At 38.5% G+C, this 27,381-nt stretch overlaps 1 protein-coding gene and 1 long non-coding RNA gene across 2 annotated transcripts; one reads left to right on the top strand and one right to left on the bottom strand.

The window, feature by feature from the left end:
• Nucleotides 1-295: 295 nt before the first annotated feature.
• rhbg (Rh family B glycoprotein) lies at nt 296-15,937 on the bottom strand. The gene is made up of 11 exons (XM_036135428.1): nt 15,550-15,937; nt 9,757-9,943; nt 8,602-8,752; nt 8,326-8,473; nt 6,859-7,025; nt 3,970-4,107; nt 3,692-3,825; nt 3,397-3,518; nt 2,386-2,459; nt 686-1,139; nt 296-618 (listed from the first exon to the last, which is right to left on the bottom strand). Exons 1-10 carry the CDS (start codon nt 15,803-15,805, stop codon nt 1,065-1,067), a joined length of 1,452 nt encoding a protein of 483 aa, XP_035991321.1. The 5' UTR covers nt 15,806-15,937; the 3' UTR covers nt 296-618; nt 686-1,064.
• LOC118562692 lies at nt 13,187-27,094 on the top strand. Its single transcript, XR_004930761.1, has 3 exons — nt 13,187-13,694; nt 19,343-19,418; nt 27,073-27,094. It is a non-coding gene; the product is annotated as an uncharacterized LOC118562692 (long non-coding RNA).
• The last annotated feature ends 287 nt before the right edge of the window (nt 27,095-27,381 follow it).

A 27,381-nucleotide genomic window follows, 5' to 3' on the forward strand; every position in this document is an offset into this window, starting at 1 on the left:
GCATTTAAGCCACCCCTTAGGGAGCAGTGGGCTGCCACTACATGTCGCCTGAGGAGTTTCTAGGGCTAAAGGCCTTGCTCAGGGACCCAGAGTGGCAGTCTGTGGGAATCAAACCTAGAACCTCAGGGACAAAATCACATAATTCTAACCACCACTAGGCCACCACTTCCCCATAGGGCAAAGTGCGAAGCCCCCTCTGGGAGTTTCATAGCCGCTACTCTGTGTAACATTCCTGGACTCTCCTGTTATAGAACTGCTGCATTGCTGGTTTGCAAATACTACATGACACAAAACGAACACTTTAAAAAGTTTATTTTTAGCCCAAAATAAAAGTTTGTCTGTTCTTACAAACACAGTCAATGTCACTAACATCTAGTATCCTCTTTGTTTCGGGTCAATTTGGAGAAAAACAAATTTATTATGTCATCATATGAAAAACAAAGTTTACATAAGTAACAGTAAGACTCACATTTCGGTTGTAATGGTTTAACATGAGAGACAAAACTGTAGAAAATCCTAAACCTAATGTAATCAAGTGTAATATACAGTAAAACATCATGACCTCACAGCGTGACGTCACTTATCTGATTAAAACAACATGCTGGGTAACTCAAAAACATCCATCCATCCATCCATCCATTTTCCAAACCGCTTATCCCTCATGGGGTCGCGGGGACTCAAAAACATTTCCTTTTAAAATTCTGACTTAAGGCATTTGACATATGTGGTTTTAGCCACTTGTCTTTGGTTTGAACTGGCTTTAAAACAACTTTATTCTGTCTCACATCCCTGTCAGAAAACAACGAAGCAGTTTTGAATAAATTGAAGCGTCCTTTATAATCACAGATACAGCTCTAGGCTGACCTCTGGTGGTCATTATCTTGAATGTTTTTTCCTGTTCTTTTTCTGCTCTGTTTTAGTCCTGATTGAAAAATATATACATATCATGTTTCAAACGTACAAACAGCTTGGCAGCTGGCGTGAATATAGTGAGCCTGTAGGCTTTCAAGTGCTGTCAAAACCTCAGATTGGGTCTGTGTCTCCGTTTCAGTGTCTCTGTTCCTCTAATCGTTGAGTTTATCAGATTCTTCTGTCCTCACAGCAGTGAGCTCTTGATGATGATGCTCTTCCCCAGGCACCTGAGATTAAAGAGAGAATATAAGAACGTCTCACAGAATGTATGATCTCTATATCTTTGCAGTTATTCTTGATTTAAGTGCAGCAAAAAAAACGTAATATTTTTCTTTCACTTTCTCAAGTTGACTTTGAGAATGTTTTATCACATATTATTGTAAAAAAAGAAAAGAAAAAAAGTTGCATAATCCACTTGTAGGTCAGTAGCAATGATTTGGTTTCGTATCATTCTGCAGGATTTCTGAACTTTTTACAATGGAGATATTGCTCCCCCTGGTGGCCAGACCACAAATTATGTCTGTTTAATTTTGTTTAATTTTTCTTATAATAATAATAATAATAATAATAATAATAATAATAATAATAATAATAATAATAATAATAATAATAATAATAATAATAATAGTAAACTGTTTATTGTCATCTTGGGAAAAAATAATACCGTAAGAATTCAGATTTATTGAGACAGTTATGAACTTTAGTGATGATGTCTGTAAAACCCAAAAAATTACCCTATTGCTGGGATTACTACATTTAATCTTAGATTTTTTTTTCTTTACTGCTTTGATTAGAGAATCAATCAAATCACATTTTTAAAAAACAATATTACTTAATGCATTTAAAATACCACAGTTAGCGGAGAAATTATACTATATGTAATTGGTGACTAGCAGCCTATTCAATAATTTTTATTTTAAAGTGTTATCTACATGTGTTTAGCTGTGGTCCAACGCAGCGACAGAAGATGATACGAATGGCAATTCATTTTTAGAAAAATTTTATCATCACTTTTATATAATCACAATAAATGCCAGAATTATCATAATAAAAACTTTAGGTTCACATTACCAATCCCTACCATCATGGTTCTAGAGAGTTTTTCATGTCTCCTAGAGTAAACTTTCTATTAAGTATGCACAAAAAAGTGAGTAGGTCCTCTGGACAGGTTGTTTTTTTTAAACATTTTCTCTCTTCTCCAAGAGACTTCTTCAGTCTGAGGGTTTACAGGTAAACTCAGGTGACTATAAAAACTGGTTGCTCACTAAAGAGGAGCTACTCACCTTTTATTTATTTTTTTCTACCTGGATTATTGAGATGCATTAGAACATTTAGTATTAGTCACAGGGGCTCTATCTGAATAAATGAAACCCAAGTAAACACCCCACCACTGCTTTGGCAGAGGAAAGTCTTCTATATATGCTTTGTTCTACTTGCAGTTTGGCTGCAGCTGTCCTGCTTGTTCAGACTCACCTCCCAGTAGATGCTGTCCTCAAAGCAGGCGGTATCAGGAGGAGCGCCTAAAATTGGCACCTTCAAAATGAAACCTGAACACAAGGAAACAGTTAATATTTCAGCGGTGCTGATGGTCCTCAGAAGATGTTTTGAGAATGTATTTATGGTAATTTTTTAAAAATCTCATCACATTTCAAACCAAGTAGGTTCTTCTAATCCTGAGATTAGAAAAATCCACCGCACGTTGCCCTGTGGACCTGTTCATTCATTTGTTTAACATAAGGTTTATTTTAATTGTTTTATTGTTTTTTCTGTGTACGTTGGTCTTTTCAGACAATAAGTTTCTGTCTAAACATTAATTTCCACAGAAGTGTGTGAAATGTGATAAAGTTGTAAAATAGCTACAACATCAGATTCAGAATGAAATAGTGTTTTATTTTTCTTTGAGCCAGATTCCCTTTTATGAGGTGAAAAACACTTTTGGCAAATTTGGCTAATTGGGACCAAATCACTGCTCCACCTGGCACACTGCCCATTAAAACCTTTCCTTCAAATGGTTCCCACCCAATTTGCTGCAATTATAGTAAAGAAGTGGAGCTACAATATCCAAAGCATTTTACCAGGTTTTTAGCTGAAAATGTGTTATTTTTTTCTTTGTTTTATTTCCAATAAAGCAGGTTTGGTAACAGCTACAACAGTGGCTCCACTGCAAACTTACTATTTTATGTCTTACCAATGAACAGGTAGAAAAATTTGTTTTTTATATTTTATAAGCTTGGAGCTATACTTGATTTATATTAGGTATGCAATTTAAGGTGGGAATTGCTCCAAAAACCCTTCAAGCTTAGCAGGTTAAACCGCTTATTAAAAATCCCTAAAGACATTTGAACCAAGCTGCTAACAACACTGATTTCACCGAAGATTGCACTCAATAAAACTGTCAAACATTTGGGGTTCTTTGAGTTATTTTTTTTTTTTATTTGACATCCTCATATTGCTTTAATAAGCGTTTGTTATGCATCTACTTACCAACAATAACTCCTCCAATAATGGCAAAGCTCAGGGTGACTGCGAGGGAAACCGCTTGCATGCCGGCCTGATAAGATGTATCCCTTTCTCCACTTGCAACATCAGGGAAAACCTTTTCCAAACTTGCAGGCAAACAGAAATAAAAGCATGTTAGCTGAGTTTAGGATGGATACTTGTTTTATCAGCCTGGCAGCTCGGGGAACATGTCGTCTAGGAATGGATTGAATAAAATAATCTACATGTCAAAATGTTGGATTGAATGCTGCATCAGGGAAAGCACAGACAAGGTGTTTACCCGTTTCCATAAACTTCCTTTGGGATGGCGACAGCGGTGACCGCCCCCACGATAGCTCCTAGGATGCCGGGCATGCCGTGCAGATTGTGAACCCCGCAGGTGTCTTGGATCTTCAGCTTCTCCTCCAGGATGGGCTGCAGAATGAATCACGTGACAATGATGGCAACTCAATATCCAAACTCAATTCAAAACCTTGATAGAAGCTCATTTTCCTGTCCTGAAAACATGTAAAGACTTATAAAAAAACCCACTAAGGATTTATTTAAAAGTGTTCATACCGAGAGGTACTTAAAGCCGAGGACAGAGATGATTCCCGCCAAAAACCCAACAATCATGGAGCCGAACGGCGTGAGCATCATTTCACCGGCTGTTCCTGCTGCGACTCCCCCGGCCAGGGCGGCATTTTGAATGTGCACCTTAAAAACGGAGAAAACACGGGGTGAGAAATGTGGTGCATGGTCTGAATTTATTCAGCACTTTTCTGTCGACATAGTCCACTTCAAGGGATTTTATTCTAGAGCCGCTTTCACCTAATCGTACTCTCACAAACATCCATGCAGACACCACTTTGCAGATTGGTAAGCAGCAGGCATCTTGGAGTTAAATAAAATGTGCATTTGTCCGTTATGCATCAGTGTACTTCTCCAGATCTGCCTTAATGAATTCTTTCTTTTGACATTTTGTGAGACAACATTAAATTGCCTGCTTTGTTGATTCAGTTTTTTTAAGACACATTTCTATTTTTCCTCTTGTTAGCGGCAGTTCAAAATACACAATTTACCTAAACAATACATTTATGTAAAGCAAAGTGGTATACAGGTGGCAGCAGCTTAGAGCAGCTTAGATGAATGTGATTGTTTAATAGGGTCAATATTTCTAAGAGAAGGAAAGAAAAAATGTAAATCAATACATTAAAACACTGAAACCCTAAAGATTGGGTAAAGAAAAGTATAGCCATTTTATTATTTTGCAAAATAGATATGTGATATTGATAGACTTTTTCAGACAGCACTTTTTTTGATAAAAAAAAGTCCTTTTATAAACAGCCATTTTTGTCAAATCGCTTGTGTTGCTGGCTTTTGGCAACACAGGGAAGGCTTTGAGTCGACACAGAGATATTTATAAATGAGGGCCAGATGTCTCATGACTCCCAAAATCAAACTTTTATTTTCCAGTGAAATTGGATATTAAGCAAGGAGTTGCTAAAGCAACAAGAACTCGAATGGAGCACAATGAGAAAGCTATACTTTTGAAAGCTATCCGATTGGACCCCTTCACATTTACAAAAATATGGCGGCCTTTGCGCTTTCTTTTGCTTCCTGAAAGAATCCATAAATCTACTTTATCTACGTTTTAGACGTATAAGAATCCATAATACTTATACGTCTAAAACTTTTCCTGGTTACCTACAACACCCCATGCTGCTTTCTCCAAGCATAAAAACTGAAAGGCAGCTGGAAACTGGACACGTAACGTCAGTCCCACCGACATCTCACTGTGTCTTGCTTTTGCTTTTACATGGTGTTAAAATGCTGTGACAGACTGGCAACCTGTCCAGGGTGTACCCCGCCTCTCGCCCAGTGAACGTTGGAGACAGGCACCAGCAACCCCCGTGACCCCATGAGGGACTAAGTGGGTAAGAAAACGGATGGATGGATGGATGGATGGATGGATGGATGGAGTTAAAAAGGAGATCTAAGCCATGATAAATGACTGCTCAGCTAAAAGAAACATTTAGGAGCAATAAGTATAGATGATGTGTTTGTAACCCCTGATAACCTCCCCAGACACATTAAACATCAGAATATTCCCAACAAAGAAGCGAAAAGTAAGTCAGAGCTTCCCAGCAGGACAGTTGTTTCCCCCAATGTCTGTGCAGCTAGCTCTAGGTTGTCACCCATCCCGTAAAATAGGGCATCGTCCTTTTGGTAAATGATGCGTCCTTTCTGAAGCAATAAATGGCAGATAAACATGCCTGTCACACACATATCAGCATTAAGTCTAATATGCTCTGTGCACAGCGCCTATAAGAACAAAATTAAAAAGGCAGGAAATAAGGCAAGCAAAATTATCATGGCAGGATTTAAGCAGGACCCATCGGTTGCACCTGCGTGGATTTCACGGTTGCGTAGAGACGAGCACACCTGTCTGTCTCGCGCTCCTTTCAATTACAATCTGAAGCGAAAACCCTCTCAAAAATACAGATGGGTGTGAGAAGAGGTAAATCTCTGGCTGAAGAGCATCAGTGAGGACAAAACAGATACTTTATCAGTCTATGAGCTCAATGGGTTCTGCTGAGACACTGTGTGGGGTCAGCAGCTGTGAGGTGATCAGCTGTGACCTAGTGGGAGTCATGGCATTTCTGGATTTTGCTAGCTATTTGATTCATGTGTTTATAGTTTTAATGGTGTTTGTAGTGGTTTATATGAGCATTTAGCAAAGATTCAGACATTTCTGTGTTTTACTATGGGGATTTACAGGCTCTGAGCTCAACGTTAACTAGGTGGTCAAGATTGATGCGGTCGCTATCCGTGGTGCTGAACTGCTTTGAATTTGTGTCATTTTATTAGTGACCATGTATCTTATTGTTTTAGTTGTTCTTTTGGTCTATACTTCATATCGGTTTGATGGACTTTAACCACATGGTCGCTTTCTGTGGTGACAAGGCTTGTAAGCTCCTACTGTTGCGGACATAGGTATGTTGAAAAATATGCTATAAAAGGGCCGGGTCATTTTCCCTGCCCCTGGCCTGGCTCTGATTCGTCCCGCTAGTGGCCAGTGCTCCTGTAGAACTGTGCCTGGCCCGTGTTATGGCCCAAGTACTGAATATATTTCTTTTGATGATGCATTCTGGCACAGAAACTGTAACCAATTGGTCCCTTGAACCTTTTCGGTTTTATATTAACAATGATTTAAAATATTTCACTTTTAGCTCCAGCTGTATTAAGGTAAGTAAATGAAGAACAGGAAGTGAAGATATAAAATGTTACTTCCATTTCATTTTGTCTCAGCACTTTTCTGGTACCTATTTTTTTTTTTTTTAACTTATGTTTATTAAATAATGATCCTGAAAATGCAGTATGGATGGAAGTCTGTTGTTTTATACAGAAGAATCAGGTAATAAAATGGAAGAGTTGAAAATAGCGAAGGTAGCAATGCATCCTAACCATGTCCAGCTTTCCGTCATGAGCTACGAGGGCAGACATGGCGTATGTTGACATGGTGCAGGCTGCCAGGGAGTAGTAGGTGTTCATGGCTGTCCTGTGTTGGGGGTCTCCATGTTCTGTGATAGCAGAGTTGAAGCTGGGCCAGAACATCCACAGGTAGATGGTACCTGTATTTGCATTGAAAAGAAAATATAGTCTTTAAAATTCATGCAGCAGTGAGAATAATTGAGAACTGTACTAAACAATGTCTCATAAGATACAATGCCTGACAAAAATATACCTCTTGAAGACATTATGTAGTGTAATTAGTGAATTGAAAGGGAAAAAAAATGAAGATTTTTAACATTCTTAACAGGTTGAAAAGTGAGCACTGGTGCTGCAGGTACAGCTGCAGGTCTTTTAGTGCATGTATTCACATGTTTTGAAAATCTAGACACTGTTATTGCAAAATAGGTAAAAGTCACTACCACTGTCATACACGCTAGAAAGCATCTTTGAACAAAACTTTCAGGTAATGCTGTAGATTCTCCGTTGAATATAGGCTTTAACTTTTGCCTGGGCAATCCAAACACATGAATATGCTATGATCTGAGCCATTCCATTGTAGGTTTAGAGCTGCTATCCTGCTGGATGAAGAACTTTTTGGATCCTCTGACAGATGTGTGTCATCAACCTTCCCATTAAATCTGACACACTTTCCGGTCTTTCCAGAAGACAAGCATTTCAACACGTTCTCTGCATGGAGACGGCAGGTTCAGAATCCATAGTGTTTTGCATGTTGCCAAAAAAAGTCACAATTTGATCTCATCTGACCAGAACATCTTCCACGTGTTTTCTGTATCTTCTACACGGCTTGTTGAAGACAGGCATGACTGCTACTTGTTCTGTCCCCAGATCCTCCCACCTAAGCTATGGATCTCTGCAGCTCCTCTGGTGATACCATGTGCTTCACTGACCAAAGATCTTTCTGGCTAATTTATCAATTTAGGTTGATGACATTGTGTTGCTACGTGTACAGTTGATTCACGCTCTCTCCAGGTTTTAATGATTGCCTTAACAGCTGTGTGAGGTGTTCGAAGATTGGGATTTTTTTTTATTCCTAACCTTGCTTTAAAGTTCTTCAGAGCTTCTTTACTAACTTTTCAGCTGTGTTTCTCTGTCTTCATGATGCTATTTATTCAGCCAAATCTCTGAGGCCTTCACAGAACAGCCCAGTTTTACTGGATAAATGACTAACTTACACATGCGGTCTTCCATGTACAAATCACTTGAGTTTAAAATGGATTTCATGCAAAAGAGAGTAGGAAGCCACAGGATCTATGAGCCCTGACACAATCACTGGTGTCCCAGACAGCTCATATTTACAAAGCATGTTGCAACTGTTTAGCAGCCAGTCTCAATTTATAACTGAATGTAGCTTTCCAGCAAAACAAAACCTGGAAATCTGTAGCTTTACACAGGGATTACCTATCATGGCGAACATGTCTGAGTGGTAGACTGACGAGTTCTTGTGTTTGCTCTTGTTAAGGTTGGGCCGGTACAAGATTCGCGTCACCATCAGGCCAAAGTATGCCCCGAATGTGTGGATGGTCATGGAGCCTCCAGCATCTCTAGTCTGAAACAAGAGTCACAGGATAGTAAACAGAAATGCTCCTTTAGAATTGTTTCAGTTTGTTTGACATTTCAGAAAAAACTATTGGACAGCAACACAAATGTTCAGTAGTTTGGTTAACGGCGACTCACTCCTAGAAGGCCGAGCAAGATGTACTCATTGACAGAAAACAGTGTGACCTCGAAAATGGCCATAATCAGCAGCTGGAGGGGGCTGGTTTTACCCAAAACTGCTCCGAATGAGATGAGCACAGAGCCGGTGCAGAAGTCAGCATTGATCATACTGCAAACAGCAAAAGATTAACAACAGATTAGGATGGAAACAGAAACAAAGGACCTTTGGAAGCTCACCTTTGATGAATAGCTCTTTTTTAAAAATGCTGCAGCTTTTATAGGGAAAATGCATCTTTCATTGTTATAGTAAACTATACCAGGGGAAACGTATTGTCACAATTTGGCTCTTCAATACGTGTCAGGCTTACGTTTTATTTGGCCTGTTCATTTACACTGGCTTGCCACCAGGACACGTGACTATCAAGTTTTCCCCAGCAATAAAAAGAACATGGCTGCCGTTGCACGTGAAAAGACCTGCGTTGTGATTACATTTCTAGTGAGAAGTATGGATATTATTTTCATAATCTTCATTCAGGGAAGGTGTATAGGCTTTCCTTAATTAGTTTTGCAGAGGATTTGGTCAGAAAGACGTGATGAAGTGACGTTTCCTACCTACATCACCGAGTGTCAGAGGTTCTAGTACTTCTGAAAACAACAATTTAGCAAAACATCTGTAGTTGTATGCATTTTGATGACGTCTCTAGTGAAAATTATGCATAATATATTTATGATCTTCATTCAGGGGAGGCAGACAAGCTATCATTCTTTCAAGCCAATGTAAAAGAACAGACCAAATAAAATGTAAGCCTGACACGTATTGAAGAGCGAAATTGTGACATTACTCCATTTCCCCCTGTGGACCAACGTGGATATTATGTTTTTCAGTGAGGCTGGGTTGATTATAAAGCATGGACAGGTGTATTAGTTATCATGGAAGAATGAACATAAAAAAAAACCCACAACATTTATTATAAACTTACAGCATCGTTTGTTTATGTATTTGAACACAAAGTCTTGTCTTAGACTTCGTCTGGGTTTCTAAAAGAAATTGCTATACATGTGCACGCCATTAGCCATCTATAGGATTCAGAAGGAGTCATTTTAAACAGCTGTAGGGTGCGTGCTACATCATTTTGCTTACTTTAGATGAGTCATTTTTAGGATAGTTTGTACCTTTCCACCCCAATGGCAATCTTCCCGTCATGCAGGCCGTGGAGGAAGCCCTGCATGAGAGTTGCCCACTGCAGGGAGAAAGCTGCGACCAGGAAGTTGAAGCCCACGCTGCTGAAGCCGTAGCGCTGAAGGAAGGTCATGAGGAAACCGAACCCGATGAAAATCATTACATGCACATCCTGGAAACCTGCAGAGGACAGAAAACAGTGGATGTTTAGGGATTCCCAGCTACTGGGTTAGATGTATGTTTAGGGGAAAATATGGTAGGTGTTTTTATTTTTTATTTTTAATGTGGTCCCACATGCCAATGCTGCAGGTGTGGAAATTACTCGGTGCGGGTTTCATTAATCAAAGCGGTTAACCTGTGTCAGAAATTGGCTCAGCATTAACGCCCCCTGACAGACTCAACAAACAAACTGACGCCTCCTGGAGCGCCAAGCCCTCGTTGCTGAGAACCGTTCTTAGAAAGCGCGGTTTCATCAGAAATCTGAAAATCAGGTTCAGTTGTAACTTGCATGACGGTACACGATCCGTGTCAGTTAGTAATTTAGTTGTGGCTTAAAACTCTCAGTCACAACTTATGTAAAATAATGTAGAAAGCAAAATGTCCATAAAAGGTTATGTGAAATGGTAAGTGACCTGATTTAAAGATGAACTCTGTCAACCGGTTCCGTGACATCGTCTCCTGTCCTGATTCACACAGTTTGTGAGCATTGCTCATTATTTGTCCCAAACAGCCATTCATGACATTGCTCTGTGCTGTGAGCGCTGTCGTTATGGTAACTGTTAATTGGCTTGACCAAGCAGAGATCTTTCCAGCATCCCTGTCAGTATTTTGGCCTTGATTCACACAGTTCCCAGCGGCCCCGATGGACCCCTTCATATCAGGACAATAAGGAGCACTGTCGGGTGGAACTAATGTCGGCCAGCAGAACTGCTAAACTGTTCAGCAGTTTTGTGTTTCCCCCGCTGACTGTTTTTTAAAACACAGATGTCTTTCCTTCTCTCTCTTTAGCTTTGATCATGCCCGTTGAATGAAGCAAAATCTGCACTTAGTCACTCAAAATAAAACTTAAATGAGAATCAGAAGCTCCTATTTGCATGACTGAATGCTAGGAGTTGGTCAGTTTGCAACTTAACAACAACCTATGAGAACAGAACATACAGTTACCTGCACGACACATTCAGTGAAAAAAAAGTGCATATGATTTGCACACTTGTGCGCGGTGTTAATCTTCACATTTGTGTGGTTATAACCTCTGCTAAAGTACATTTCCCTGCGTTTTATCCCTATATACACCGCAGCCAAACTGACATGTCTATCAGTACCAGTTGATCCGTATCCTACACATACCGGGGCCTGTAGAGAAAGAACATTACCACCAGTCTGAGTTATGCCCAGGTATACTCATTTGGCCAATATGAACATCAATATGTAATCTGTTTAATGTGCAAATTCCATAGTTTGGTTTTTAAAATGAATTGAGAAAGTTGTGGGTTAAGCTTGAATATACATAAATGGTTACAGCACATTCCTTATCCATCAAAGCGGACAGGTCAAAGTCGTCCTTTAACTACGTGTTTTATTTAGTTTGTGTAGGGGAAGTAAAGCACTGGTGGACATTTTAAGAACACATTCTCTGTGTGAGTAATCAGTCGTATTTGTCCCGGAGTTTGGGGTCTTTGATGCATTGTGTAAAAATGTGTTTTTCAAAAAGGCAAGGCAAGTTTATTTCTATAGCACTTTTCAGTGACAAGATGATTCAAAGTGCTGTACATGAACAGAAAAACATTACAGAGTAAAATGTTACATATGCAAAAAAAACATAACATTAACAAAAGAATAAGTTAAGTAAATCCTTGACTAGACTTCTTTAGTTTCACTGTAACTAACCTCATCACTAACATACAAAGCCTAATTGTTTCTAATCAAACATTAACAACATTGTTTCTACTTGTTAAATAAATCCTTAAAGGTGCAACAAATAAAATGACACAGGTCTTAGATGAAATGGCTAAATTACAAAAGCATGAGTTCAAGGAAGACCTTTATATCTACAGACATTTAAACATAAGTAGATAGAAATGATGGTTTCTATCTACTTGGAATTTTTTTTTTTGATAAAATAAGATCTTTGTTGTTAGTTGTAAGTGTAACATTACGCTAGTTACTCTGAAGTGTTTATTGCCTACAGTACGACTCTAACAGCGGCTCCATGCTGCAGAGCATGAAGAGTGTGAACCTGTCTCTGTTTACTGTATCTTGTCTTTTTTTTTCTCCCAGCACACAATAACGGATACAGGATGGAGTCTGTGTACAAACATCCCTGAAACGTGTCGGTGAACTTCTTTCCCAACATCCGTGACAGAACAGTGTCCGGTTAAACATTGTTACTCATTGTTGTTGATCCACCCTTATTTTTTTAACCTTTAGTGGAGACACAGCACTGCATAAAACAGTCTGAGTTCCTCTAAGTCCTAAAACTGTGTTCCTTGTGTCCTAATGTTGAGTCAGTGCTGCCAAAATAAAGAGAATTCAATTACCTGCATCCTTTTGCTCAGCTTTGCCATTTAAACTAGAATACTTGTAAATTAAGGTGAATGAGTTCATGCATTTCTCTGCAGAAGTCAATCAGTTAAAGAAAATGAGACAAGAGACAGTGTTTGTTGTCCAACTAAAGCCTTGTTGAAACTAAACTTCAGCACTGAGGGAATTTACACAGAATGCTGACATCAGCGTGATAACAGACCGGGGCTGTGCTGACAAACTGTTGCAAGCAAATTTGTGAGGAAAGTAAACAGCATTAGTCTCTTTAGTTTTAACGAGAAGTCAATAAATGGCTGAGGCACAGAATCACTCCTGGAGCCAAAATGTAGAGCAAGAACCTTAAAGACTTGGAGCGTCATTTCAAGCCACCCCAAGGATCTCAAACTTTAGTGGTACTTGGGCTGCCGTTCATGGTGATCTGGAGAGGTTTCGTTCAGGTATGTGCAAATAATTATGGAAGAATATCATGTGATGTACAGCCATGAAGGTTAACTGTTCAAACTTCAGCACTTCCTCTGAAGACATTTGGAGAACTTCCAGGACAAACTGATGCCAACATCATGAAACCACAATAAAGTACCAGAGCCTACTTACGCCATCTTCCTTTTTACGTCTGAAGTCAGAAGCTGGATCTTGAAATGACATCAAACCCATGGCCCAGCAGACCTTGCTAATTAATTTGCTCAGAGTCCAAACTAAATGCTCTTAGCAATGTCTGTTAATGTATTTCTCCACATTTTAATCTCTCAAACGGTGTAGCTGCATATTAACTAAATTGTGTACAGCTCTGTGTGTGTAAGATGTATTTAGATAACAATCTTCATGTCCTCAAATATTTTTCTTCCCTGCAGGTGGCCATATTGGATTTTGAGGCCAGGATTTCTGAGAAACATGCATTTCCCATTAATAAAAATGCCCCATGAAGACAAGTTCAAGTATTTTAGACTCTGATATTCTCAAGTGTAAGTAGAGTAGGCTATGAACAGAGTGTATAGGTCTTATCAGCAGTAATGTGTGAACTGCTTGCGGGTCTGTTTTGGTGAAGAAAGTCAAGGCTCTCAATTACTGGTATTGTCCATTTTGAACCTCCCCTACGGTCACGCAACAAATGCCTATAGAGATGACAGATGACGTCACCATCCAGGGGGAGCTCAGAGTAAAGGTGCTCCTCCTCCAGATCAAGGGGACTTGATGTGGTTTTGTTTGGCATCTGATCAAGATGGCCTCTGGGCGACTCCAAAGGCCCTTCCCACTGGGTAAACCTGGAAAGCTCTCCAGAATGAGATGTAGACTGTTGGTGGGAAGAAAAACGTCTGGGTTTCCCCTGTGCCTTGAAGATGAAGATGGATGGATGGATGGATGGATGAGAAGATTTTGGTTAAAGTCAACTGTAAGCCTTCAGTTCTTCAGTTTAATTGGTTTCATCTATGCTTTAAACATTTAAAACAGTATTTATTTGCATTTTTAGGCTAAACTACAGTATTGGGTACACTGTTGTATTATTTTCTGCTCATGTAGTTTTCAAACACTCTTTGATGAGGTTTAGACATTGAACAAGTATTTTCTAGTACATTTGGGATAGAGAAGAGCTTTTGGCCACAAGTCCTTCAAGCTGAATTGTCATGATAATATGGTCCCATTGTCACGGTATAACGATATGGTATATGTCAGTAAAATGAGCTAATAGTTATTCTGAGGACTCAAGTCATTCTATTTGGGCTTCCTTTTCAACATGAGTGCACTCTAACCTCCTATGGTTCTGAGATCAACTCTAGGCAATGATGCCCCTACAGGTCAGAGTTATCGAAAAAATTGTTTGCCCTTAAACACATCTGTCATGTATTTCAGAATGCAACATAAATGTGACAGGAACTGTTTGTAACGGCTGCAAAGAATGCCTTAAAATACATAAATACAGGTACTTCCCGTCTGAATACAGCTCAGGAATTATGAATTTCAAAAAATAACAGGTGTGGCGTTCCTGACGAGTCACATTTTACATGTTGCTTCATAACTTAACTGAGCATTGCAGTGACTGAACGGGAGAAGGCAGAGGCAACGCTGCATTAACCTGCTGCAGGTGGATATACTGAAGATTATTATGCAAGAATAGGCTTTACTCACATTATTCTTTGCTGTGCTTAGAAGCTCCGCCCACCCACCTGGGAGAGACGCCTGAAGGTAAACACCTCTCAGACTCTGACATGTCAGGGAGTGTCAACCAGTTCTCAGTCATTTTATTCTTTTAAGATTTACCTTTGGGACTGGATTATTAGTTAAGTGACTTTAAAATCATAGTGATCATTTCCTTTTGTACTTGAAAAAGGAGATAATCCAATCTTTACATTTGGAGGATACAATATGGCATAACTGGAGGTATTAATCTTTTTTTTTTTTTCAGAAAAATCTATTTTCACATGAACAGGATGTTCTGGGGACATTTCCAAGTCATCAAAAGCAAAATATTGTTGAGTTATCAAATCTAAGTCAAACAAATTCATCAGACTGGATGTTTTAGTTGGGATGTTGTCTATTGTATGTTGTTTTACTATTTTTTTGTCCATTTATGTGCTCTGTGTCACTGAGTGTGTGAAATTACTGAATGAAAACATTGTCATTTATTCTGTTTTGCTATACATTTCAGAAAAATTAATAAAAAACAGATTTTTTTCCCCTTTCTTATGCACATATCCATAAGCCTCTGCCAAGCTTAGACGAGTCTCTGCTCCAGCTGTTCAGATTCAAATATTTATGTGCATAAACCTCGTCTTTGAAAGAGCCTAATGCTTACCACTTAGAGAACTATGTAAAAAGGAATGAGTGCACATTTACTGACAGGGATAAGCATTAAAAACCTTAAAGACATTGAAACTTTTTTCATGAAAACAGTTAGAAAACAAGAAAAATTTCCAGGCAATTTTGCAAAACAGTAGAAATTATTTAATGCAATAGTATCTGGTCCAATCTTACATATATGGGCTAAATGGTCATAGACTTTTTTTCTCCATTTACTGGCTGATTGGTGATATTTCACTTTTAGTGTCACTAAAATTATGATTCCCTGTCTTATATTTCAGATTGGTTGGGAAAATAAAGAATTAAACCAAACAAAAAAAAACTAAACATGATAGATTTTAATTTTCTCATTAATATTTCTTAATTTGCAGGCCCTTCTGCCCCTGAATGTGATGCTGCAGTGCTGACTAGATGCTGGGACACAGACTCCTGAGGCACAGGAAACTTACTTGGATAGCGGTAGTAGAAGTCGTTCTCATAGTCGTTTCTGTCACTTTTGTGACTTGTGTTCTGAGAAGTCCCAGCATCATGTCCGGTAGCGTGTCCGGTACCGTGTCCGTGGTTGCCCGTGTTCCCATTAAACAGCTTTGCAGATGTGTCGTAGTCGTACTCCACGAACACACCAAAGAGGATGATGAGAATGATCTCCAGGATGAAGCAGGCAACCGGCAGCTTCAGCCGCATGTTGGTGGATGTGTCTGTCATGTTTTCGTCCCGGTCAGAAGAGGAGCAGAGGCTTGTTGTTTCCCAGTGGGGCTAATGCTGTGTCTCCCACACAGACACCAGGGTGTCCACAGCCTGTGAGGGTGGAAGAAGAAGCTGACAGACAAACACAAGAGCTTCAGATGGGATTTTTGTTCAGCTGGGTCACACCTACCAGGCCTAACAAGGTGGAGACTTGGTTAGCCCCGCCCCCCTCTGAGGGGAGTTGTAACTCACCTGTAGTTTGTTAACAATCTTTTTGATAAGAGTTTAGGAGTGGTGACCACATTTCATCCAGCAGTTCAGGACTCATAAGGATACACAAAAGTTGAATTTTCTAATTATCCATGAACTCATTCAAATAATTGTCTTTATTTCACTTTATTTGAATTGCAAAAACTCTGGTCCTTGTCCTAATCCTGGTTCTTACAAAATAATTATATATACAACCTAGTTCCTTTCAGTGCAATCAAGCTATAATATATTTAGATCTTAAAATGAATACCCATTCCTCTCCTAGTCCCAGGATGGTCCGAGTGTCTCTGACAGCATGTGTTGAGCTGGCCTTGGGCCGCAAGGGCTATGCTGGGTTCTGGTGGACATAAGATAAGAAATACATGTAAAGTCCCACAATAGGGAAATTTGGATGTGAGAGTGGCAAAAAACAAAAAAAAATAAACAAAAATCATATTCTTGACCTCCCAGGAGCAGGCTCACCAGGTGTGATGGTGATGTTCCCCTCTTGCTTTTGTCCTTTTGAGCTCTGGCCGCTTTGGTGGGTTGGTGCCGGCCTTGTGTGGTAGTGGTGTGTGTGTGTGTGTGTGTGTGTGTGTGTGCGGGGGTGTGGGTCAGGTCTCCCCAGCTTGGTGCTGGAGGGTCTCGCTGTTGGGGGCTGGTGTGGACCCCAGCCACCGTACAGACCAGGCTTGGTCTGTGCGACTGAAGATGGTGGTGTGACAGTCTTGGACCTCCTCCACTTCAGCTTAATGCTCATCATGGTAAAGGACATCCAGCACCCTGTAGAGATGGCGATGACCATGCAGTGCATACATATTTAATTCTATATTACAAAGATTGGGTATAGACAGGGGAGGTGGACCTCGTGGGTGACCCTGATTGGTCACAAAGTTAGGTGGGGAGTGCTGTCTGTGGGTCAGATCTCAGCCCCTCCTTCGTTATTGTAAAATGTTAATTCATCTCTGCCTTGGGTTGGTTCTGATCCTAGCTGGTCAGTCAGAACCTTATCTCAGATAAATGCTGATGCCATCAACTTTATCATACGAGTATAATCACAGGGATCAACTGTTAATTTAGGTGACATCATGTCTCACACAACGCAGCATAAGTGGGGCTAGAATTCGAAAACCTGGAGACTACTTGGAAATATAAAGTCTTCAAGTCTTCATAATATGCAATACATTCAAAATATAGGTAAGAATTGAGCACTTTTTTACATAAGCAAGGTTATTTATGTCCATAATTTATAAGAATAATATAGGAATATTTTTAAAAGGCTATGAAAAGGAAGTAGAAAGACATTAAGTTGTGTGGGCAATTAAAAAACAGGTTTGGACTAGTTAGAGGGCGAATTCACCTGGTTGTTAAATGTTAAGTATGCTTATTTGATTTGGAATTTCAATTTTGTTCTTCGACCACTGTAGTTAAATTTTATATATTAAAATATATTATGGTTAGGGCTATGTGAGTATTGTTCACATTTAAACAGTCACCTCTTATGCAACTAAGACATACATATACCAGATTTATCTTCTCAGAGGGAGAAAAGTCCCACTATTTATGCACAGGGTGCAAAATATGCTCTTAACACAGCAGAAGCTTCAGCGTGTCTATGATACAATCTTCAACTGGGTTGTAATTTGTGTTTTGGGGTGTTTTATGCTTGTTTGGGTGTATTTGAACTAACGATAAAAGGTTCACAGTGTCATGGTAAAAGGGATTCCCTCTTAGCATGTTGATGTTAATGAGAATATTTCCAGGGAGGGTGATAGAGGACACGTTCACTGGTTAACAAAACAAACCTGCTTTTTCCTCTTTGGTAAGTATCAGCATGTGCTTTGGAAAATCGTCATCTTAATGTTCTGTGTTCCCATTATGCAGCCACATTTAGAAAGAGAACGTAGCCACAACAGCACAGACCATTTACCGCGCAGGTCACATTGTAGCCTGATGAGGGAGGACACTTTGATCTGCACTCACAAAGACAAAGCAGGCATTTTTAGGATTTTTCCAGCTCAGTGTCCACCGTTAAAGCCGTGGCTTCAGTCAGTCTGAGATATACTTTATTATGTCTGCTCCTCCTCCTTCTGTCTTATGTAACATAAGATATGCCATTCACACCTCTATCTACTGTTTCTCTTGAAATGGGAGAGAAGGAGACAGAATATTGTTATCGTTTTCAGGAATTTAACGTATCACCCCATGGAGACTGCAGGATTTAAAGAAATGTGATAAATTCAGTCGGCCAAACAAAGGCTTTCAGGTAAAAATCTCATGTTTGCCCGACTTTCTGTCAACAAGGCAGTTTTTCTACTACCTGACAGCTTGGTGCCTAATATCCTGTCTCAACGTGTGTTAAAACAAACACTGGGCTAGATTTCAAAAATGTTCCAGCACACATATAAAATCTTTTTTTTTTATTTAACACGCAACACCTTTTATTATAATAAGTTGATTTTTTTCCAATACCGCCAGTTATAAGCCTGAACGAGAGGCCATCACTTATTATTAATTCACAAAACCACAGCCTATGCAGGTATAGTCATGTCCCTACAAGAAAGCATTTGCCTGTTTAACAGTTTTGAATTGATAATGCAAAATAAACTTTAAACATGCCTCCTCTTGACTTCCAAAACTGATGTCATTATTCATCAATAGCAGTTAGAATTACGGGTTCCACCAGCATCAGCAAAGTTTCACAACGTTACATGAATCCTCGGTGGCTCACCGTGAAACCTGGGGATATAGTACTTTTGCAGATTTGTCTTAAAAAAATATTAGTCATCAATTTGGCAGCCTCCATTCACAATTGGTCAAATTCCATAAAAGTAAATTTGATACATTTTATAACGTAATTCATAATCAAATTCGGACAACTTACCAAAAAGTCCTATTTAACTGATTTAAAGTCCATTTTTAAAATGTATTTCTAGCAAAGAAAAAAAAGCAGCAGGAGTCTAAAAAATAAAGTAAAAATAATTAGCCGGACCTATTTTTGCATTATGAATTTTTGTGAATAGAGTGCTTCTTAAGGCGGTGCAATAACTATAAATGCATGTAAAATCCAAGGATTTTCAACTGTTGAATTCAGTTAGATTGAAATCATCTAAGTCCTAAAATAATGTTGAACTTGAGAAAGTGCAACGCTTTTGCATCATAAACTGTAACATGTGCAACATGATTCTTGACAAAGTGTTCGAAAAGGTTCAAACTCATATAGAGTCCCCTCTAAATTACCCTCCGGATGTGCAGTTTACTGTTATGAATGCAGGTGTTACAGTTTTTTTTCTTTTTTTTAAAAAGCTAAACGGATGCCGACGGTTCCTGTCATTCCAGAACATCACATGAAGGAACTCGTGGTCGACACCTGACGTCTCCTGTGAGTCTCGTGCTCGCAGAAATGCAGAACGTCCCTGTCACCATGGCATTCAAGCTAGATAATAGTTGTCAATTCCTGAAGTTCTTTAGATTCCCTGTTAATGTGTAAATACTTTTGTCTTTGGATGATAAGGTACTGCTCACTTCTTCCTGACTATGGTTTGTTGCTTAACTTCCATAAGATTCCCTTTAATATGTTGGAAACATTGCTGTCTCCAAATCACAGTTTAAACTTTAAAGGTTCATGTCAACTTATAATGTCTCCAAAAATATTTACATTTATTTTTAATATCTCTGTAAATTAAAGATTTCTTTTTATTTCTTCCATCTTTTCTTTTTGTTTTAAGAAAAATTAAAGAATTTAGCTAGAAAAGCAATGCATTAACATGATTTTCCTTTGATGTTTAGATAATGCTTTAAAAAACGAGTCAAAGTTAAGCCTAAACTGAATGAATCCTCATATCTCATCCCAAAATCAAAACAAGAGGATAATCCACCGCATTACAACCTTCACAGTTTACTTTTCACGGGATTAAGCCTCTATCAGATTGAAATTAACACATGTTGGAAACAATATCTGATTGTAACCTTGATAAGGGGAGAAGAGTGTTAAAGAGAGCAGTCCAATTACAAATATGATGATGGATGGATTTTATAAATTAAAATCTAAGAACTAAAGAATAATGGCCACACTGTTTCAATTAAATTCTTGTTAGTTTAGTCACTGTATATAGTGCCAATTAACAACACATGTCATCTCTAGGCTCTTTATGAAGTTAATTATATCAAATCAGGCTGGTTAAAAATTTCCTATCTAAGGAAACCCTGCAGATTGCATTGTAGCTGCTATGAAGAGAGAAAAAAACAGAGAGCGAGCAAAAAATTATGAGTTGAAATAACAACAAATAATGCAAAATTGGGGCATAGTAAGAGAATTCAGCAGAGTGAGGGAAAGTGGTCTTAATGTCCTCCAGCACCCTAAGCCTATAGCAGCATAACTATAGAGGTAGCTCAGGGTAACATGAGCCACTCTAACTAGAAGCTTCGTCAAAAAGGAAAGTTTTAAGATTAGTCTTAAAAGTAGACGGGGTGTCTGCCTCACGGACCAAAAACTGGGAGTTGGTTCCACAGGAGAGGAGCCTGATAGCTAAAGGATCTGCCTCCCATTCTACTTTTAGAGACTCTAGGAACCACCAGCAGACCTGCAGTCTGAGAGCGAAGTGCTCTGTTAGGAACATACGGGGTAATCAGAGCTCTGATATATGACGGAGCTTGATTATTAAGGGCTTTATACGTTAGAAGGAGAATTTTAAATTATATTCTTGATTTAACAGGAAGCCAATGAAGGGAAGCTAAAATAGGAGATAAATGATCCCTCTTTTAAATTTTCATCGGAACTCTTGCTGCAACGTTTTGGATTAATTTTTAACTTTTTTATTGGGGCCAATTTAATGCCATCCAGATTAAGTAATTTTCAAAGACTCTGGTCCTAAAATGGAGATTCCTGTGTTGTCTTAATTTAAAAGCAGAAAAAAATATGTCATCCAGGTTTTTATGTGTTCAGGACATGACTGAAGTCTAATTAACTGATTGGATTCATCACAAGTTATGGATCGTAGTAGTTGAGTATCATTAGCATAAAAGCGGAAACGTAGCCCATAGTGTCTGATAATTTTACCAAATGGAAGTATATATATATCAGTTTCAAATGTAGGTAATACATTTTAATTAAAGAGAATGTAGTGGCAATTCAAGTGTGTTGAAACAGTGTGTACAGGAATTACAACATGAATAACAATACACTTACATACAGTTACAAATGTGTGATTGATATTTCCTCTTTCACTTTTGATACACTACATGACAGTTGAAATTTAGATTTTAAATCAATAGAAGCTGTTTAAATAAATCAGTGCTACATCAGAAGGCCATGAAAGGAAATACACCAGTCTGTCCTTGAAGCAGGAAGACACGTTGGCTGTGTCCGCACATTTCAAATAGCTCCAAAAGTCCAAGTGTGAATTCCACAAATAGTTTTAACAGTAGCTGGTGCTTCTTGTCACTCCATCGCTGCAGCTGGCTGGCTCCAGGGCCCCTGTGATAACACAATCTGCCAATCTGAGGCAGGAGCACATCTATAGTAACAACACAGGGACCACAAGAAACATGGCACCAGATGAGAAGATATAAAGGCGAGACTGAACCTGTTTGTTATGTAACAGTGTGATCACATGAGGAGGCTGTACAGATGCATCATTCTTAAGTTCCTAAAGCACAGAGTCATAGAAACTACATCGTAGTGCCTTTTCTTAACACTTGCATGATAGAAAAATGCAACAAGCTGTGTTAAAAATTAATTTCCTGAAAACAAATATCTTTCTAAAAGTTAAATCAGAATAAATATTCCACCAATGTTGTAAAAATATCTTGCAAAACATCTAAATCATAAATATTATATAAAAAGTGTGGGATGGTTTGTCTTCAAATAGTTTGATCTGATACTAATAAATAAAATCCAACTCATTGTATTTGTCCTTTGCTTTACCAGGCAGAACAGATTAACAACAATTTCCTGTTTAATGCTGTGGCTTGAGAGGTTTGTTAGAGAACGTCTGTAAACATACAGCACTGCAACAGCAAAGTAAGGCATCAGGCAGGTTAGTGAAAGTTTAAAGCAGGCTTTAATATCTAACAAAAGCAATATCCTAAGCTTTAGACATACACTGGAGCACAGTTAAATTATTATCTGAAAACGAAAAGAGTAAAATAGAACTGTAAACCTAACAAGAATAGCCCAGTCCAGGCTTAAGTCCAGTTGAGAATGTCTGGGAAGATGTAGAAACTGATGCTCTCCATACTGTCTGACTGTGTTTAAACTATTTTACAAATTTATTAATACAAAAAGCTGGTAGATGTTCCCTAAAAGACTCACTGCTGTTATTATAACAAAGGTTATCTCAAGGGACCTGTATAAAAATGCAAACAGCACATTTTCTAACACTTTTCTGACTTCCAGACAGTGCAAAGATAGAATCAACAGCATCCTGTGCAACACAAGGCTTCTGTCTAAACTGCCTAATTATGCACCAGGGTTTTATTATTTGTGAAAACACAATAAATAAATAATTGAAATGTTCTCATAAAAGAAACAGTTTGACCTGCTGACCATAAAAACAATAAAACCATACAATTGTTTCAAATGAAAATGGGTATGAATGGAGAATCTAAATGTATTCTTGCTCAGATGTGTTATTTTGTACATGGCTGCTTTATTGGGCTTTTGTGTGCACTAATGGCATTAGTGAGCACAAAACAGCATTCCAGTCTGGTTTTAAATATTTAAATAGCATGGAAACACCACTGGTGATTGTTTTTAACCACACTCTTTTAGCAAATGAGTCTAGAAACTCTGGTTCATGTTTTTTCTGGATCTTATGGTATTGTTTGGATATCTGGTTCAGGATTAAAAGAGCAGCACAAGATTGGCTTTGTTCCTATTTGATTGATTGAAAGTTCAGTGTTGGTACTGAAAAGTTTCTGTCTGCCTCTGCTCCTCTTTCTTGTGGGGTTCCTCAGGGCTCGGTTCTTGGTTCTCTTCTGTTTTCTTTATACCTGCTCCCTTTGGAGTCCATATTTAGATAACTTGGCCTCTTCTTTCACTGCTACGCACTGAAATGACGCATTGCCTGGCCTACCTACTTTTAACACCTGAAAGTCCAAGCTACATCCAACCTCTGTTACATTGCCTTGAAGATGCCAAAGCTTGAATTTTTTTGAGCTTCAATAAAAGCAAAACAGAGGGTGTTTTATTTAGGCCTAATAGTACCTTATGCATTCGTACATCAGACAATGTAACAAATTTGTAAATAATTATGGACTCAGATTTTAAATTTGATAAACAGATCAGCTCTGTTTTGCAAAAACGTTTCTTCAAGTTAAGGCAAGTAGCGAAACTCAAGGCATGACTTGGAGAGAATAATACAAGCCTTTATCTCAACGCGTCTTACTGTAAGGCACTTTATGCTGGTGTCAGTCAAGCATCTCTATCACGTCTCCAGCTTGTTCAAAATGCTGCTGCCCATCGTCTTACGAGCACAAAGAGACATTATCACATCTCACCTATCCCAAATTGTATTGTTCGCTCAGAAAGGCTTAAATGGTCTTGCTCCATTTTACCACTCAGATCTACTCCACCTCATCTTTTTTCATGAGCCATTAGACCCGCTGACCAGTTGCTTTTAGATGTCCCAATCTAGGTGGAAATTTAGATGAGAATGAGCCTTTTCTGTCAAGGCTCCCAAGCTTTGGAACACATTGCCTCTAAACTTTAAACAGGTATCTTTGCCTCCTGTTTATAGGTCTAATTTAAAAACACATTATTTTGCAATAGCTTTCGACCAGTTGTGAATTGCCATATTATCTTTGTTCTGTTATGGGTGTTTTAAATGTCTCTTGGAGGTCTTGCTTTTATTTATTTTTATTTATTGTCATATGTACAGCCCTTTGGTAAACCTGCTGTTTTTTAACATGCTTTATAAATAAATTGGATTTGTCATGGTTGAGGTGGTAGGACCAAAACGCAGACAAGAGTTCAGAAGTTGCATGTTGCAGATGATGATGATGATGATGATGATAGTTTAATCAAACTAGAGGCTTACAGAGTCACAGCAACCAGGAATATGATAGGGAAAAGACTAGTATCTGACAGAGAGAGTTGAATTTAAAGGGGAAGAGACAGAGGGAAACAATGGATGGATAATTAATCACAGGTGAACTGAGGGATGCAATCAGGCAGAGGGAAACAGGGGTAATAAGAAGGCAAGTGTAGGGAATTAACAGAACCTAACTGGAGATGGCTAAGTGGGAAAGACCTAACTAACTCAGAAGGAACAGATAATGGAACTGTAGAAATAATAAAATAACTGAATCTATCACTAACCAATAATATACAAAACCACAACAGAAACGACCATAGAAAGGACAACATAAAATAAGATTCTAACGAAACTACTAAGATCACAAAACAAAACTTACTAGACAGAACTAATCTAACCAATACCTGAATATATAATTAACATAAATGCTGAGCAGAACCCTAACAAATGATAACATGAGAATCTAAGGATGAACATGACAAAATAGCAGAAGCAGAACTAACAGAACTACTGCAATAATATATAATAAGTACTAACACAAAGCGGAACAGGCGACAAACTAGGATCTAAGGATGAATAAAACAAAGATTAAGGTAAACACAGACTGCAGGATCCTCAGGGAGCTACCATAAGTTATCACACCCCTCAGTTTATTGACAGGATCTGTTTTTATTTAATTTATGTACGCCCACATTTTATTTTATTTTTTGCACATTAATGCATCTTGTGTTCTGGATCTGCATTTTCTTTGCTTTTGGTAAAGATCTGGCAAGAACCGAAAGTTACAGAGCCCCTAAATGGACATGGAGGAAAAAAAAACTATTGCGAGATCTCGCAATGTTTTTGATGAAACATTGCGATATATATATATATATATATATATATATATATGACATAGGAAAACCTTTTGCGAGATCTCGCAATAGTTTTTTTTCCCTCCATGTCCCTTTCGGGGCTCCGTAAAAAGTTGTTTAAATGCTGACATGAAAAAAACTAAAAAAGAAGGAATATTTACCTTTCACCTTGACTACAGTCGTTTGAGGTAAAGGTTGTTATGGCGGACTGAAAGTTTGAGGATAATGTATAGGTGCAGGTACTTAAGCTCTCCCAGTTTTGCTACTGTATCGTGTTGCTGTTGCAGAGCTGGAGCGCTCCTTCAGTGGCAGACTGCTCCATCCTGGGAGCACAAAACAGCGTCATCAGAGATCCTTCCTCCCTGGAGCTGTTAGACTTTATAACCATCGCTGCTCCAAAAAAACTCAATAGGGGTTTAACTCCCTTGTGTGTTTGCTCAAACGTTCATTATTGTAAATAGTTTGTTGTTGTTTTTAAACACAAATATAGGTACACATTTTGGAATTTTTTGAATCACCCTTCCTAGTTGCACATTTCCCCCCTGAGGGACAATAAACGGTATTTCTACTCTATCCTATTCTAGTTTGTTTCCTTGGAGAGGAGACGCCACAGAGGTGCTGCTGGCCTAACAGCGCAGAACAGGTATGGGAACATTAAGATTTTTTTTTTCCCATATCTGCACTCAGATCACTATCTACCCATGTGACTTTCATCCACGTGTTACACAACTAAGCCAGCAGCAAAGGGATTGGCTGAGGAACAACAAGCCCATCAGTAAATCACTCCATGTTGATGACAAAAGGTCACACAGCAGTTTCTTTCAAACACGAGTTTTTGCAGTCTTTTTTTCATATAGCTTTAAACACGTATATTTTTTTAGATCAAAAAACTTTATGATCACTACAGATTATCCAAAAAAGAACAGTGATGAGATCCTCAGGCATGCGAAACCTTTTCTGGAAGTGATACCGTGGTGAGGTGTTTCCTAACACCCAGCAGAGAAGAAAGATAAACCCAGAAAGGGTCATGCTTCATCCCTCTGCATAGTTATCACCAGGAAGCCGTTCAATATGAAGTATTGTCAAGTCAAGAATGAAAAATCCCAAATGGAGCCTTTGAAACAAACTTGAACTATAGAAAACACATTAAAAGAGGATTTACAAAAACTTTTGGAGATGATTAACCAGGAAATGTATGAATTGGTGAGATGATTGAACAGAAATAAATTATCACTAAATGTTAATAAAACTAAATTAATGTTTTTTGAAGACAGTATTAGAAATATGAAAGTAAATGTGTCATATGCTACAGAAAATTCTGAATGTTTAAACACAACTATGATGCCTGATGGGCACCGATGGACTCATCAACGCAATGAGATGAGAACAGTTTGGACTTTGAAGAACTGGGGGGATGATTTAATAAATTTATGCTTCCTACCTAATTTTGAAAGTAACATTAGGTTGATGTGATTAATGTGAAATCTCAATAGATTTTCCATGTTGTTGTTAATAATAGAAACAAGCAAAACTGTATTTGTGTACACTTCTGCTTGATTTCTCTGCACTTATAGTTTTACTTAGTAGTATTTTACCAAGTAGTATTAACATGCAGTAAATAGGCTACTTCGATCAGCTAAATCCATGGTCCCTAAACTGGGGGCTCTTTAGCAGCGGGACTCAGAGGAACTTGTGGTATTATTAATTAATGTCAAATTAACTGTGAGGAGTTGTTAAAGTTGACATTTGCTTCAGACTACACAAATCATCAGAGAGGAGATTTCAGAACCAGGAACAAATGCTAGTAGCTATTTGATGCTCCCCTTTACCTCTGATGGTAGACGTTAGATCCGAGATTGAGCCTGACTACTGTTTTCCAAATGATGCAGCAACATACTCACTTTAGAACGACACACAGTCTTGTATCGGCTTAAATGTTATTTAAACTCTTTCTTACTGAATTTACCAAAAATTGAGAAACATCGACATAAGAGTAAAGTTTGGATTCATTTTAAAAGCACAACCTTCATCCAAACGTGTAGCGGCAAAAGATAAGAATGTAATTTTCTCCTTTGTTAGTTTAATGTTTTATGTCGAAGCACATTAAATATGAAAAAGTTAATGTTCTGTCTTTCTACTTTTTCAGAATGTCGCCCCTTATACCATCCATCCATCCATCCATCCATCCTTCTTCTAACACGTCTGTCCCCTGTGGGGTCCCGAGGGTTGCTGGTGCCTATCTCCAGCTGTCAGTGGGTAGAGGCGCGGTGCCCCTTATACCAATACTTGGAAAATCTCTGCTGTTTTTTTGAATGGTGGCATCTTTAATAAAAAAATAATAAAGTGCATTTTGTTCAACATTTGAAATTCACTTTTAATCTAAGGTATAGTGTGTTCGTGTTGGAATGAAGGGTCTACAATTCTAGCCTGGCCAGCCAGACTGACTTTCACCATA

The sequence above is a fragment of the Fundulus heteroclitus genome, chromosome 3 (assembly GCF_011125445.2).
Source record: "Fundulus heteroclitus isolate FHET01 chromosome 3, MU-UCD_Fhet_4.1, whole genome shotgun sequence".
In the NCBI taxonomy this organism is placed as follows: domain Eukaryota; kingdom Metazoa; phylum Chordata; class Actinopteri; order Cyprinodontiformes; family Fundulidae; genus Fundulus; species Fundulus heteroclitus.

Coding starts and splice junctions, on each gene's coding strand:
- rhbg (XM_036135428.1), bottom strand. CDS start 15,805: ATGACAGACACATCCACCAACATGCGGCTGAAGCTGCCGGTTGCCTGC. Junction 8,474..8,601: donor TCTTGCTCGGCCTTCTAGGA/GTGAGTCGCCGT, acceptor CTCTTGTTTCAG/ACTAGAGATGCTGGAGGCTC. Junction 2,460..3,396: donor TATTGGAGGAGTTATTGTTG/GTAAGTAGATGC, acceptor CCTTGTGTTCAG/GTTTCATTTTGAAGGTGCCA.